At 43.6% G+C, this 12500-nt stretch overlaps 1 protein-coding gene across 1 annotated transcript in view; it reads right to left on the bottom strand.

Annotated features, from left to right (window-relative positions):
• HNRNPD (heterogeneous nuclear ribonucleoprotein D) overlaps nt 1-12500 on the bottom strand; it is a 29142-nt gene that overhangs the window by 5071 nt on the left and 11571 nt on the right. Inside the window, 7 exon segments of the mRNA XM_077476165.1 lie at nt 642-788; nt 890-901; nt 904-967; nt 969-992; nt 2972-3103; nt 3237-3398; nt 4521-4689. Of these exon segments, the coding sequence (XP_077332291.1) occupies nt 642-788; nt 890-901; nt 904-967; nt 969-992; nt 2972-3103; nt 3237-3398; nt 4521-4689 (710 nt within the window).

The following is a 12500-nucleotide window of genomic DNA, read 5'->3' as shown; positions in this document are numbered from 1 at the left end:
TCCCAATTGAAAGACTTTCCTTCTATTCCTGTTCTGGTCTTCAGTTTCCCCAGGTGTGAGGAGCAGAGACAAGCTCTGACAATCCTCTAAACTCATCTCTACCAAATGCTTGCGTTTTGTATTCTAATGAGCTTCAGGTCATTCACCATGCTGCTCATTCAAGTACAAAAAGGTGGCGTTCAGATTAGAGAGGAGCAGAGCTCAACCTTTATAACTCATTAGTATTTACATTATTCCAAGTGCAAGACTGTAGACCCTCATTCTTCAATCTATAGTCCAAATAGAATAATATCTTCCATATTTATTTCCTTGCGTTATGCAAGAGTCTTTTAACCACAGATTTTTTTATTTTATTTTTCTCTTTTAAAGAGTGGACATCCCACTGACTGGTGTAATGTACAAATGCAATTTTGGTAATGTTAACAAATAGAAAAAAAAATAAAAATTGTATTTAAAAAACAAAAAAAAAAAAGAAACCCTTTTAAGAAATAAACAATGCATAACAAGAAACATGAACAAGATGAGATGATAAAGATCCAGCTTTGTCAAAATGCAGAACTAAGTATTTATTTTTGTTACAACACACACACACACACACACACACACACACATAAAATGCATCTTCATACACAGATACTCACTACTGTAATCTCCATAGCCATAGTAGTTGTTATATCCAGTGTAGTCATAGTTTCCATAGCCTCCATAGCCCTGGTTGTTGTATCCATAACTACTGTAGCTTGGATTCCAGTAATTACTATAGCCCTGGTTCCAGCTCTGGTTTGAAGCTATTGAAACAGTTACCAACATATTTAGAAGAGATTAGCAGGTGAATCAGAAATGACCCATGTTAACATATATATTTTATTTAATGGCTTAATGCATTAACCTCCTCTTCCTCTGGACCTTGTTGAAGACCCTCCGCCTCGTGCTCCCCACTGCTGTTGCTGCTGCTGATACTGTTCTTTTGAAAGTGCTAGTTTAATTTCACACTAAAAAAAAAAAAAATAAACAAAAATTTAGGCTAAACAAATATAGAAAAAAAAATATTCACCTCTCTTTTTACAGCACATCATTTATGTTCTTTATGAACACCATTTTAGATGTCATTTAATAACTATTAAAAACCACAAAAAAAAAAAAAAAAAAAAAATTCCCGACACACACACGCTGTAAAAACACATGCTTTTTGGTGCCCGTTACGCAGCATGCACCAGTGAAATGCACCAAAAACACAATGCAGGGGGACCTTTGCTTTTAGTGCAGATTCCAAAAGTGCAGCATGCAGGACTTTTGAAAACACACTGCAGCGGTGTGAAAAGTTCCATAGTTTTTAAAGGGATTGCATTCTTGTTGCATTTTAAGCATGATAAAAAAAAACACATCAGTGTAAAAGCAGCCGTATACAAGCTAAGAGTACAGCCTTTGTGTTGCTTACTGTGCAACCATCCAGAGACCACAGCAAACACATGATTTAAGGTGCTGGGGATCTCTGGACCAACCTAGAAACCGCCATATTATGTATCAATACCCAAAATGGATAATAAGAAGTCAAACTCTTCCAGTTCACTGCACCCATACAACCCACTGTGTCCAATGTTTTCTCTGTCTCTCCCATTTGGCCTCATGCACACTGAACATTTTTACAGCTGCCGTTTGTGGCTTCAGGCATTTTTTAATTAAAAAAAAAAAAAGTTAACAGTCCAGCTCCAGACTTGCCAGTTCCAACACCCCCGTCATAGAGAAAGGAATAATACCCACTATACTTAGCTTTGTCCATGGGTCTTTGGTCCAATCATCACAAATACTCTGTTCCCTTGTAATGGCATGGTACAGCTCTGTGCAGCAATCTACTATGGGTTGTAGCACCTGGACTTACAGGAACTAGGTTAAATGGAGCTGGGCATCATTCAGCTCAAAGAGGAGCAGTGCTGGATCAGCCAGGCTGCAAGGGACAGTGCCAGAAATTGTCTAAGTTTAGCAGCCAAGCTGCTATTTTAGTCTGCTTTGGGGGTCTGCAACATTTGCATGTACACCCAGCTGGATTAGGGCTTTAAAAAGGAGAAGTTCACCTTTTAAATAATAAGTGCACTTTTATTTTTGCAAAAAAAAAAGAGAAGTACATTTATTTATTTTTGTTTCTGGGGCCTCTAAAGCAGGGGTCTCCAAACTTTTCAAGCAAAAGGCCAGTTTACAGTGCTTCAGATTTTAGAGGGGCCAGATTGTGGCCAGTAGGGGTAGAAAATGGGCCCAGTATCAGTGACATTAAACACAGCCTTAGTGTTGGTGGTCAGTAGGAGGGGAAGTAGTGCCCCATCATTGGCATTAGTGGAAGAAATATTGACCTGTTGTCAGTGGGAGGAATAGTGCCCCAAGGGGTAGATGAAGGCTAGCAAAGGGCCACATCCGGCCCCCAGGCTGCAGTTTTGAGACCCATGCTCTAAAGAACTGCACCAGCGATCAGCAGATCAATAGTGCCATGCTCGTCTCCTGTAGATCTGTCATTATATTTGGGTCTGTATGGGCAAGCTGATACAATCTGACAGGAGGAGAGAATGCACTACCACAGTGCCATGATAGTTCAATGAAAAACTAAAAGCAGACAGTCGCAAATAAGAACACCGAATGAGCGACGCAGCAGGAGCCCCACTCACCCATTTTTTTATTTTTTTTACGCAGTCCTGAATATGGGTTTAATATGTTACGAAAGGCGAACGCCATCTTTTTCCAGAGAGAGAGAGAAACAAGATGTGAACTGACAACTTCCTTAATTTCTGCAAGGAGACTGGACAAGGGCAAGATGGAGCCATGCTGATGGAGGTCACCGAAAAAAAAAATGCTCAAAAAAAAAAAATAAATAAATAAAAAAAAACAAAAAAAAAAAAAAAAAACACACACATACTTAATAACCTGTCAAATGGCAGTACTAAAGTTTGTTTTACTTTACAGTTTGCCCTCTAGCTCAACATACTTTACTTAAGCCAATATTATGGTATTTCTTTTCCATGATTTTTTTCACTGGCTCTTCTTCCGTAAATGTTATGAAACAGAAGCCTCGCCTTTTGTTAGTCTTGTTGTCCATGGGGAGCTCAATTGCTTCAATCTGAGGGATTTGGATTGCAAGGTGAAAAAAAAAAAATAATTAAAAAAGGGTACACCCATAGGGCCAGATTAACGCGTCATACTCTTGCTTTTTTCAACTTGAAAAGCAGACAGTTTTTAAGAGTAAAATATACCTCGCCAAATGTCCCAAAGTATTCCCTTATTTTGTCTTCTGGTGTGTCTGGTGATAAACCTCCTACAAATATCTTCTTCACTGGTTCCTTTGTCTTCATTGCCTTTGCCCTTTTTGGATCGATGACTTTGCCATTCAGTTTGTGCTCTTTGTGTTCCATCACCTGCAGCAATAAGAAGCAGGTTAAATGTCACATTTAGATGCAATGAGGAGCAGCAGCTGCTATTCATGAAAATGGACTGAAAAAAAAATACTTTGTTCTGCAACACCTACTGTCACTCTCAAAAAAAAGGAGGGGGGGGGGGGAGGAAAGAGGATTCACCCATCACATTTACCAAGATGCATTCCATCAGCTGTCGCATCCAAAAAAAATTTATAAAAAGCTTCCAACAAGAAATACCCATCAGCTCCCACAATACACATAGGGAATATCCTTGTTGAAAGTGATGGTAGAAATACGGGGAAAAGGTATGAAAACAATGGATGAATTCTGTGAAATACAGGATTGTCCTTCAAACATTGACTCTGAATCGCACAGCAAGTTCTCTTAAGTAGCGCCCTCCTCGCCACAAATGTTCTTTACTCATTTGTCTTGCTTCCTTTCAGTGTTTATTTTTCTACTCTTAAACCACAAATAAGGGGATACATTAAATGTCACAGGAACAATGAGCGGTGTCATAGTTTGGGAAAAGAAATAGAGCAAAGTGCCAAGGAAATTTTTTGTGGCTCTCTATATTAAGAGTTACATTTAGCAACGCAGATGCAGTGGTTTACTTGTCACAGAAGTGCTGTGTGTAAACCACAGGAGCAAACTCTTTTTTGAAAGTGGTGTAGCGGATTCATATTTGGGGCAACAAGCGATCACTTTGATAAAAGTGTCCCCCGATAAATATTAAATCATTTTAACCCTATTCACTAATAAAAGCTGAATTTAACTTAGAACTCCAAAAATTCAACTACTTTGCAAACTGCAGGCTTACTATGGGTCAAGTTCAACTAGGTGCACATCATCTCTGCAGGAGCGGATATCAGAAGGTCCAGCACCGGGAAGTATAGCAATAGCTCAGTAACAATGTAAATTAAAACAGATAAGTCCACAAGGTGGTATACACCTCATTGGACTTCACCCAACACATTTTAAAAGGTGGCTTAATTCCTGGAGTTCAGCTTTAACATTGATGGCAACTAGAGGGACAAAATAGAATCCATTCAAACATAAAACTGGTTAATTTCACTGTAATATGTGGAACTTGGCACTCACAAATACTAAAAATTAGTACTTTACCTTATCTACGCCTTCTGACTCTTTAAACAATACAAAGCCAAAGCCTCTGGAGCGTCCAGTGATTGGATCCAATTTCAACGTGCAGTCTACAACTTCTCCAAATTTTGAAAAGTAATCCTTTAGATCTTTTTTTGTAGTGTCCCAGCTAAGACCGCCAATAAACATCTTCCTGTAACAAAAATAATATAGATATTTTATAAAATTCAACTCTAGGTACTAGATTTGCCACAGACGTACAGTATCAAAATAAAAATCAGTAGCGCTTTGTTTTTTACACTGCTATGGAGGAGCTATACCAATATTCCAAATGCCAGATCTAGGCAGAGATAACTACGGTCGGAAATGGCTTTTTATTATACACATAAATTTTTTTTATAATTCTCTCTCTCTCTACATACACACACTTTTTTTTAACAGCACATCATTTATGTTCTTTATGAACACACCATTTTAGATGCCATTTAATAACCTTTAATACCTTTATTAAAAAACACACAAAGAAAAAAAAAACCCCCCGACACACACACGCTGTAAAAACACATGCTTTTTGGTGCCCGTTACCCAGCATGCACCAAAAACACAATGCAAGGGGACCTTTGCTTTAAGTGCAGATTCCAAAAGTGCAGCATGCAGGACTTTTGAAAACACACTGCAGCGGTGTGAAAAGTTCCATAGTTTTTAAAGGGATTGCATTCTTGTTGCATTTTAAGCATGATAAAAAAACACATCAGTGTAAAAGCAGCCTTATACTTGCCCTGGGCTCTAAAGTCTAAACATTAGCAGGTCAGGTGTATACAAGCTAAGAGTACAGCCTTTGTGTTGCTTACTGTGCAACCATCTGGAGACCACAGCAAAACACGATTTAAGGTGCTGGGAATCTCTGGACCAACCTAGAAACCGGCTTTTTATTATGCACATAAAAGCAGCTATTTTGACTGTTCAAAATATAAAACTCACGTGCTTGTGCTTTCCCCTTCATGTTAAAATTCTAACTGGTGTTACAGAAACTTGTAATTGTGCCAGGGCAACAGACTTTAAAGCGGTTCTTCACCCTAAAGGGGAAGTTCCGCTAGTATTTCAGGGGGGAGGGGGGTGCAGTTACCTGGATAATCCAGGTAACTGCACCCACTTCCGGCCAGATCGCCGCAGACCCCCGCATCGCTCCGCCCCCCCCCCGTTGTGTTCTGGGAAACACACAGTTCCCAGAGACACAGCGGGGGACCATAAGAGAAGCGCAGCGCGACTCGCGCATGCGCAGTAGGGAACCGGGCAGTGAAGCCCTCATGCTTCACTTCCCGATTCCCTGACAGAGGATGGCGGCGGTGGCTGCAGCGAGACGAGCGATTGCTCGTCATCTGCCGCCGACATCGCTGGAACCTGGGACAGGTAAGTGTGATATTATTAAAAGTCAGCAGCAATATTAGTAGCTGCTGACTTTTAATATTTTTTTTTTTTTTTTTTGGTGCAGCTCCTCTTTAAGGCTACTTTCACACTCAGACCACCTGAGCTTTAGCGGTAAATCGCCACCAATTTTAGTGGTGCCTTACTGACGCTGTGCAGGCGGGACCCGCCCCGTCCCATAGATGCTGCTTGCAGGACTTTTCCTGCCCTGCAAGCACACCGTGCCAGTGTGAAAAGCACCCAGGCTTTCACACTGGGGAGGGATGAGAGGTGCTTTTCAGATGCTATTTTTAGCGCTAAAATGCCTGAAAAGCAGCTTTAGTGTGAAAGGGGTCATAAGGAAATAAATAATCTCTCTTTGGGTCACAAGGTACTGGCAACAGTTTTTAGATTAAAAAATGGCCAACAAAAGAACAGAGGGTACAGAGAATGTATGGCCAGATTTACATTGTCACTTTTCCTGTGGTCAGTGCTTGATTTGTGCAATTTTTAAATGTTATCATCATTTTTATACATCAGGGCAACAATGGGGCAGTAAAGCATAATATACTACTATGCATCGCATAGTAGTCCATTATGGGTCACTTAGACCCCTTTTGCCCTATACACACGAGCGGACTTTTCAACATCCAAAGTCCGACGGACTGAGTCCGTCAGACTACTCGATCGTGTGTGGGCTGCAACGGACTTTTGATTCGCAAAAGTCTGACGGACTTTAGAAAATGGAACATGCTTCAAATTTTTCCGACGGAACTCCGCCGTACCCGGTCCCTCCGAAAAATCCGCTCGTGTGTATGCTACTCCGACGGACTAAAACCGACGCTAGGGCAGCTATTGGCTATGAACTTCCTTATTCGAGTCCAGTCGTACGTCATCACGTTCGAATCCGTCTGAGTTTAGTGTGATTGTGTGTGGCCAAGTCCGCTCAGTCGAAAAGTCCGTCAGAACTCTGTCGGAACTCCAGCAGAACTCTGGCAGAACTCCTTCGGAAGTCTGTCGGACATAAGTCCTCTCGTGTGTACGGGGCTTTACACATCAGGGGGTTTTGCAGGCGCTATAGCGTTAGAAATAGCACCTGCAATCCGCCCTAAAAAAGCTGCACTATTGTTTGTAGTGTGAAAGCGGTGCGCTGGCAGGATGTCAGGGAAAAGTCCTGCCAGCAGCTTCTTTGGAGCGGTGTGTTTACCGCTCCTCCACCGCTGCTCCCCATTGAAATCAATGGGGCAGCCCTGTAATACCGCCGGCAAAACGCCGCTATTGCAGCGTATTGCCGTCAGTTTTAACCCTTTCTCGGCCGCAATGGGCGGTGTGGTGTGAAAGGGGTCTTACCTGACACAGGAGCCAGCGAAGTCCCCGCTGTCCCCTGTAGTCTGGAGCATCCATCTTCTCGGTGGGTCTCGCTGCTCCACCGCTGTCATTCGACGAAGCCGCGATGATGCCACTCCCGCGCACCGCCACTCGTGGCATATCACCGTTGACAGCGGCATGCTCAGTGCGCCGCTGTCTACGGCACATGCGCCGTAGACAACGGTGCCTGCGTTTTGGCAAATATCTCCTAAACCGTGTAGGTTTGGGGGATATTTCTTGGAGCTACAGGTAAGCCTTAATCTAGGCTTACCAGTAGGTCAAAGTGGTTTGTAAGGGTTTACAACCACTTTATTTATCGAACTTTATTATCCTCATCCTTAGTGAAAACAAGGTTATGACATTTTGAAACACCTCACAAGATCTCAACTGCCAAACAGAGTCACAGCTAAAACGCTGCAATCAGCAGGGAGAATGAGCTTTGCCGTTTGAAGAGCTCCAATTTTGAATCAGCAGTTAGTGTGTTGGACCTGTGCAGAGAGACCACTGCTTCCCCACAGGGAGCAAGGGTCCTTTTTCCACATGATTCTAGCAGTGGACAGGTTTTTCCACCGAGTCAGTTTCTCTCTCCCCCCCTTTGAACCACCCCAAACACCACATTTTGTTGGATACATCTGGAATAAATTTTGTGGATTTAAACTGAAAGTTCAAATAAGCTTTGGTTTGGTTCACACTGCCCCAACTTGGGATCTGACTTGTGAGACCCCAAGTCACACGACATGTGAAATACCATGTTAGTCAAAGAGAGCCATCCTAATCAGCACTACTGAAGTAGCTCTGACTTTAGAAAAGGTTCCTGTACTACTACAAGGCAACTTCTATTCGACTTGTGCCCATAGACTTTAATGGAAGTTGCCTCCCAGTCTGATCCTCATCTTTATTAAATGTGATTTGAATGCGACATTACAGGAAGATTACCCAGCCATTACCTGTGGTGTAGCCCCTCCCTTCCATCAAAAGTAGTACTAAAGTCACATCAAGTTGCCAGGAAGACGCATGGCAAAGTCATGACTTTCAGGTCGCAGCAGTGTGAACCAAGCCTTAAAACATACCATGTAAGCAACAATGCCTGGAATTCCTAGATTGTCAGAGACCCCATTGAGAATTGTGTTGTGCTTCTGCATGACCAATGTCGATTCCAGGGACAGATTTGTGTAGGTATTAGAAAGAAGTACATAAATGTATTTGCAGGCTGGAGTGTCCATACCACAGACACACAGTCCCCATTGCATGTCCAATGGATTGCTGCACTTTGCTGCATTGTTGCATTTATCAATCAAGAAAATTACATAATCAGATGTTTGAAGATTTCCGTTTCAGGCTCACAAGCTTACGCTCCTTCATCAGATCAAAAGTAGTATCAAGAAATAATGGGTTAATCCAATAATAGAACTTCAACTAGACATAAAAAAAAAAAAAAAATACCTTTTGTTTCACAATTCCATCCATTCTCTTATCGTAGTTTTAGTGTAAGAAAAAAAAAACCCACACACCACACATTGGCAATTCTTGAGTGTTACCCTAATATGGATGAATTTTCTGTTTCACCTTTACCCTCATATAGGAAAGATAGAAAGTTAAAAGCAGAGTTCTGCCTTTTAAAAAAACTTGGAATTGTGCCAGTGCAACAGACTTTAAGGCTACTTTCACACTCAGACCACCTGAGCTTTAGAGGTAAATCGCCACTAATTTTAGTGGTGCCTTACTGGCGCTGTGCAGGCGGGAGCGGGGTGCTTTTAACTAGGGATGCACCGAATGGGTTTTTTGGTGCCGAAACCGATACCGAAAATGAAAAATACACTAGGCCGAAAACCGAAACCGATACCGAAACAGCACCGATACCGAAAATGACTGTTTTTAAAAAATATTTTTATACAGGAGGTGGCCAGAGACTGGCGACATGGTTCGGGAGGTGGCCAGAGACTGGCGACATGGTTCGGGAGGTGGCCAGAGACTGGCGACATGGTTCGGGAGGTGGCCAGAGACTGGCGACATGGTTCGGGAGGTGGCCAGAGACTGGCGACATGGTTCGGGAGGTGGCCAGAGACTGGCGACATGGTTCGGGAGGTGGCCAGAGACTGGCGACATGGTTCGGGAGGTGGCCAGAGACTGGCGACATGGTTCGGGAGGTGGCCAGAGACTGGCGACATGGTTCGGGAGGTGGCCAGAGACTGGCGACATGGTTCGGGAGGTGGCCAGAGACTGGCGACATGGTTCGGGAGGTGGCCAGAGACTGGCGACATGGTTCGGGAGGTGGCCAGAGACTGGCGACATGGTTCGGGAGGTGGCCAGAGACTGGCGACATGATAAAAAGAGATAAGTGCTTGTGTCCCCCCTCGTGCAGCCAGTGCTTGTGTCCCCCCTCGTGCAGCCAGTGCTTGTGTCCCCCCTCGTGCAGCCAGTGCTTGTGTCCCCCCTCGTGCAGCCAGTGCTTGTGTCCCCCCTCGTGCAGCCAGTGCTTGTGTCCCCCCTCGTGCAGCCAGTGCTTGTGTCCCCCCTCGTGCAGCCAGTGCTTGTGTCCCCCCTCGTGCAGCCAGTGCTTGTGCCCCCCCTCGTGCAGCCAGTGCTTGTGCCCCCCCTCGTGCAGCCAGTGCTTGTGTCCCCCCTCGTGCAGCCAGTGCTTGTGTCCCCCCTCGTGCAGCCAGTGCTTGTGTCCCCTGTGTAGTCAGTGATGCAGAGAGAGAGGAGAGCCGCCTCCGCCGTCTGGATCAATAAAGCGCCGGGAACATCACAGCTTTAATTTCAATAGCTGTGTGTTCCCCCGTTGCGCGCCGTCGCATATAGCCCCTCCCCCTTGTCCGGGGAACTGTGATAGACAGATCCCCCGTCCAATCAGGACGGGGGATCTGTCTATCACAGTTCCCCGAACGAGGGGGGGGGACTGTATGCGACGGCGCGCGACGGGGGAACACACAGCTATTAAAATTAAAGCTGTGATGTTCCCGGCGCTCTATTGATCCAGACGGCGGAGGCGGCATTCCTGCGCTATACACCTCCCGTGATGGGCAGCACCAGGGGCGGGGCGGAGCTATGCCCCGCCCAGGCCACGCCCCATTTTCGGCTCAATTATCGGCCGTTTTTTCCTTTCGGCAAATTGCCGAAAGGGCCATTTTCGGCCGATATGTTTCGGCGGCCGAAATTTCGGTGCATCCCTACTTTTAACCCCATAGAAGGGGTTAACAAGATGTTAACCCCATTGTAAAAAAAAATGAAATCGCTTTGGCAGCGCTCCCCATTGACTTCAATGGCAGCGGCGGTTTGTACACGGCACCCGCCCCGTCCCATAGATGCTGCTTGCAGGACTTTTCCTGCCCTGCAAGCACACCGTCCCAGTGTGAAAAGCACCCAGGCTTTCACACTGGGGTCAGCAGCTATAAATACTGCAGCTGCTAACTTAAACAGGAAGTGGCATAAATAGCCTCAGAATCTGAGGCCATCTATGCCCGTAAGCGGGTGCAAATACCTGCATTATACAAATCCCAATTGAAAGGATAAATATAGGTGAAAAACACCTCCAGTGTGAAAGGGGTCTAAAGGATCCCGACTGAAGTATGAGAACACCTTTTCTGGTTAACCATTTCTGTGATAGTGGAGAAAAATAATGCAATTAGAGCTGAGAGCGATTAATAGTTTAAAAAAATCGTGATCTCGATTCAACCCCCAACCCCCCCCCCCCCCCCCCCCGACTATCTCTATTGCAGAGTTTGCCGATTCTTTCATATAACAAGTGAAGAGACTTATCTGCTCACTCAGCTGTCCAAAAAAATTAAATAAAAAAAACCCACACAAACATCCCAGCAGTCTGCCAAGTTTTCAACATGAAACATTGTAACCAACTTCCTTCTTAGATCAAAAGGGAGAAACTTCTGTGTGAAAAAAATAAAAAAGGCAGCCTGCCAAGTTTTCAACAACCTGTAAATGCAGGAAGTTTAACCACTTAAAGTCCAAATCTTTTTCTGACACTAAGGCTGGGTTCACACTGCTGCGGGGGGAGATCCGGATGTGATTCGCACAGCAAATCACATCCGATCTCCGTAGCACTGCGAGTTCAGCCATACAGATAGTATGGCTGAACTCGCAGCTGTCCCGCAGCAAACTCGCACAGGACCCTTTTTTGGGTCCGCAACGGAATCGGATCGCATGGGGGTTCACACCATGCGATCCGATTCCTGTGCGAGTCGGCAGATCGCACTGCGATATGCCAACGGATCTGGGGGTGTCATTAACATAACATTGACACCCCCAGCCGTCCGCATAGGGCAGTGTGAACTGCCGGCGGGAGGTATGCGATGCGGGAAAACGCCGCGGATTTGCGGCGTTCCCGCATCGCAGCAATGTGAACCTAGCCTTAAGGTAAAATCAATTTTTCTTTTGATATAAAGTTACTTGGAACCCCCAACCATATACATTTTAACAGAGACCCTAGGGAATAAAATGGCAATTGCTGCAATATTTTATGTCACACTGTATTTGCCCATCAGTCTCTTTCAAAGTGCAATTTATAAGGTTAGCCCAATTTTTTGTTGTTTTAATGTGATCTATCTTCTGAGCAAAAAAAAAATAAAAAATTGCGATTCTCAATTTAGCCAGAATCGTGCAGCTCTACAATGAAGGATTGGAATTGTACCAATTGGTCATTAACCAAGGGATTGATTCCATATGTGATTTCTTTGTGAAAGTGTTTAACACTTCATGAATTTATCTGAAATGTTAGATGTGTTTTTGATGTGATGAAGGGCGTAAGCTTACGAGCCCGAAAACAGAAATCTTCAGACATCTGATTAGGTAATTTCTTGAATAATTGATTAAATATATTTAAAGCCCAGCAATCCGTTGGCCTTTTTTCTATATTTGGTCGGTGGGAAGAATAGATTGCATTGGATAAAGACCAGGTGCTGCGTTCCTCAACTATAGTGAATTATTTGTTTGTTTTTTTCAAATGAGACAGGTGTGTGTGTAATTATATATATATATATATATATATATATATATATATATATATATATATATATATATATATATATATATATATATATATATATATATATATATATATATATATATATTACATATACACATACACACACACACCTCTGGACAATGTTAAAACCCTAGAAAAAACATGTTCCGGTGTAGTGTGCATCAAACCTACAGTACAATTACCATAGATATGGTAGATAATACTTACTGAATTTTCCAGGGCAAGCTTTTCAT

This window comes from Lithobates pipiens, unplaced genomic scaffold, assembly GCF_037356315.1.
Source record: "Lithobates pipiens isolate NorthernLeopardFrog02 unplaced genomic scaffold, aLitPip1_a1.2 Scaffold_13, whole genome shotgun sequence".
NCBI classification, from domain to species: Eukaryota; Metazoa; Chordata; class Amphibia; order Anura; family Ranidae; genus Lithobates; species Lithobates pipiens.
This window is presented reverse-complemented; position numbering and strand designations above follow the sequence as displayed.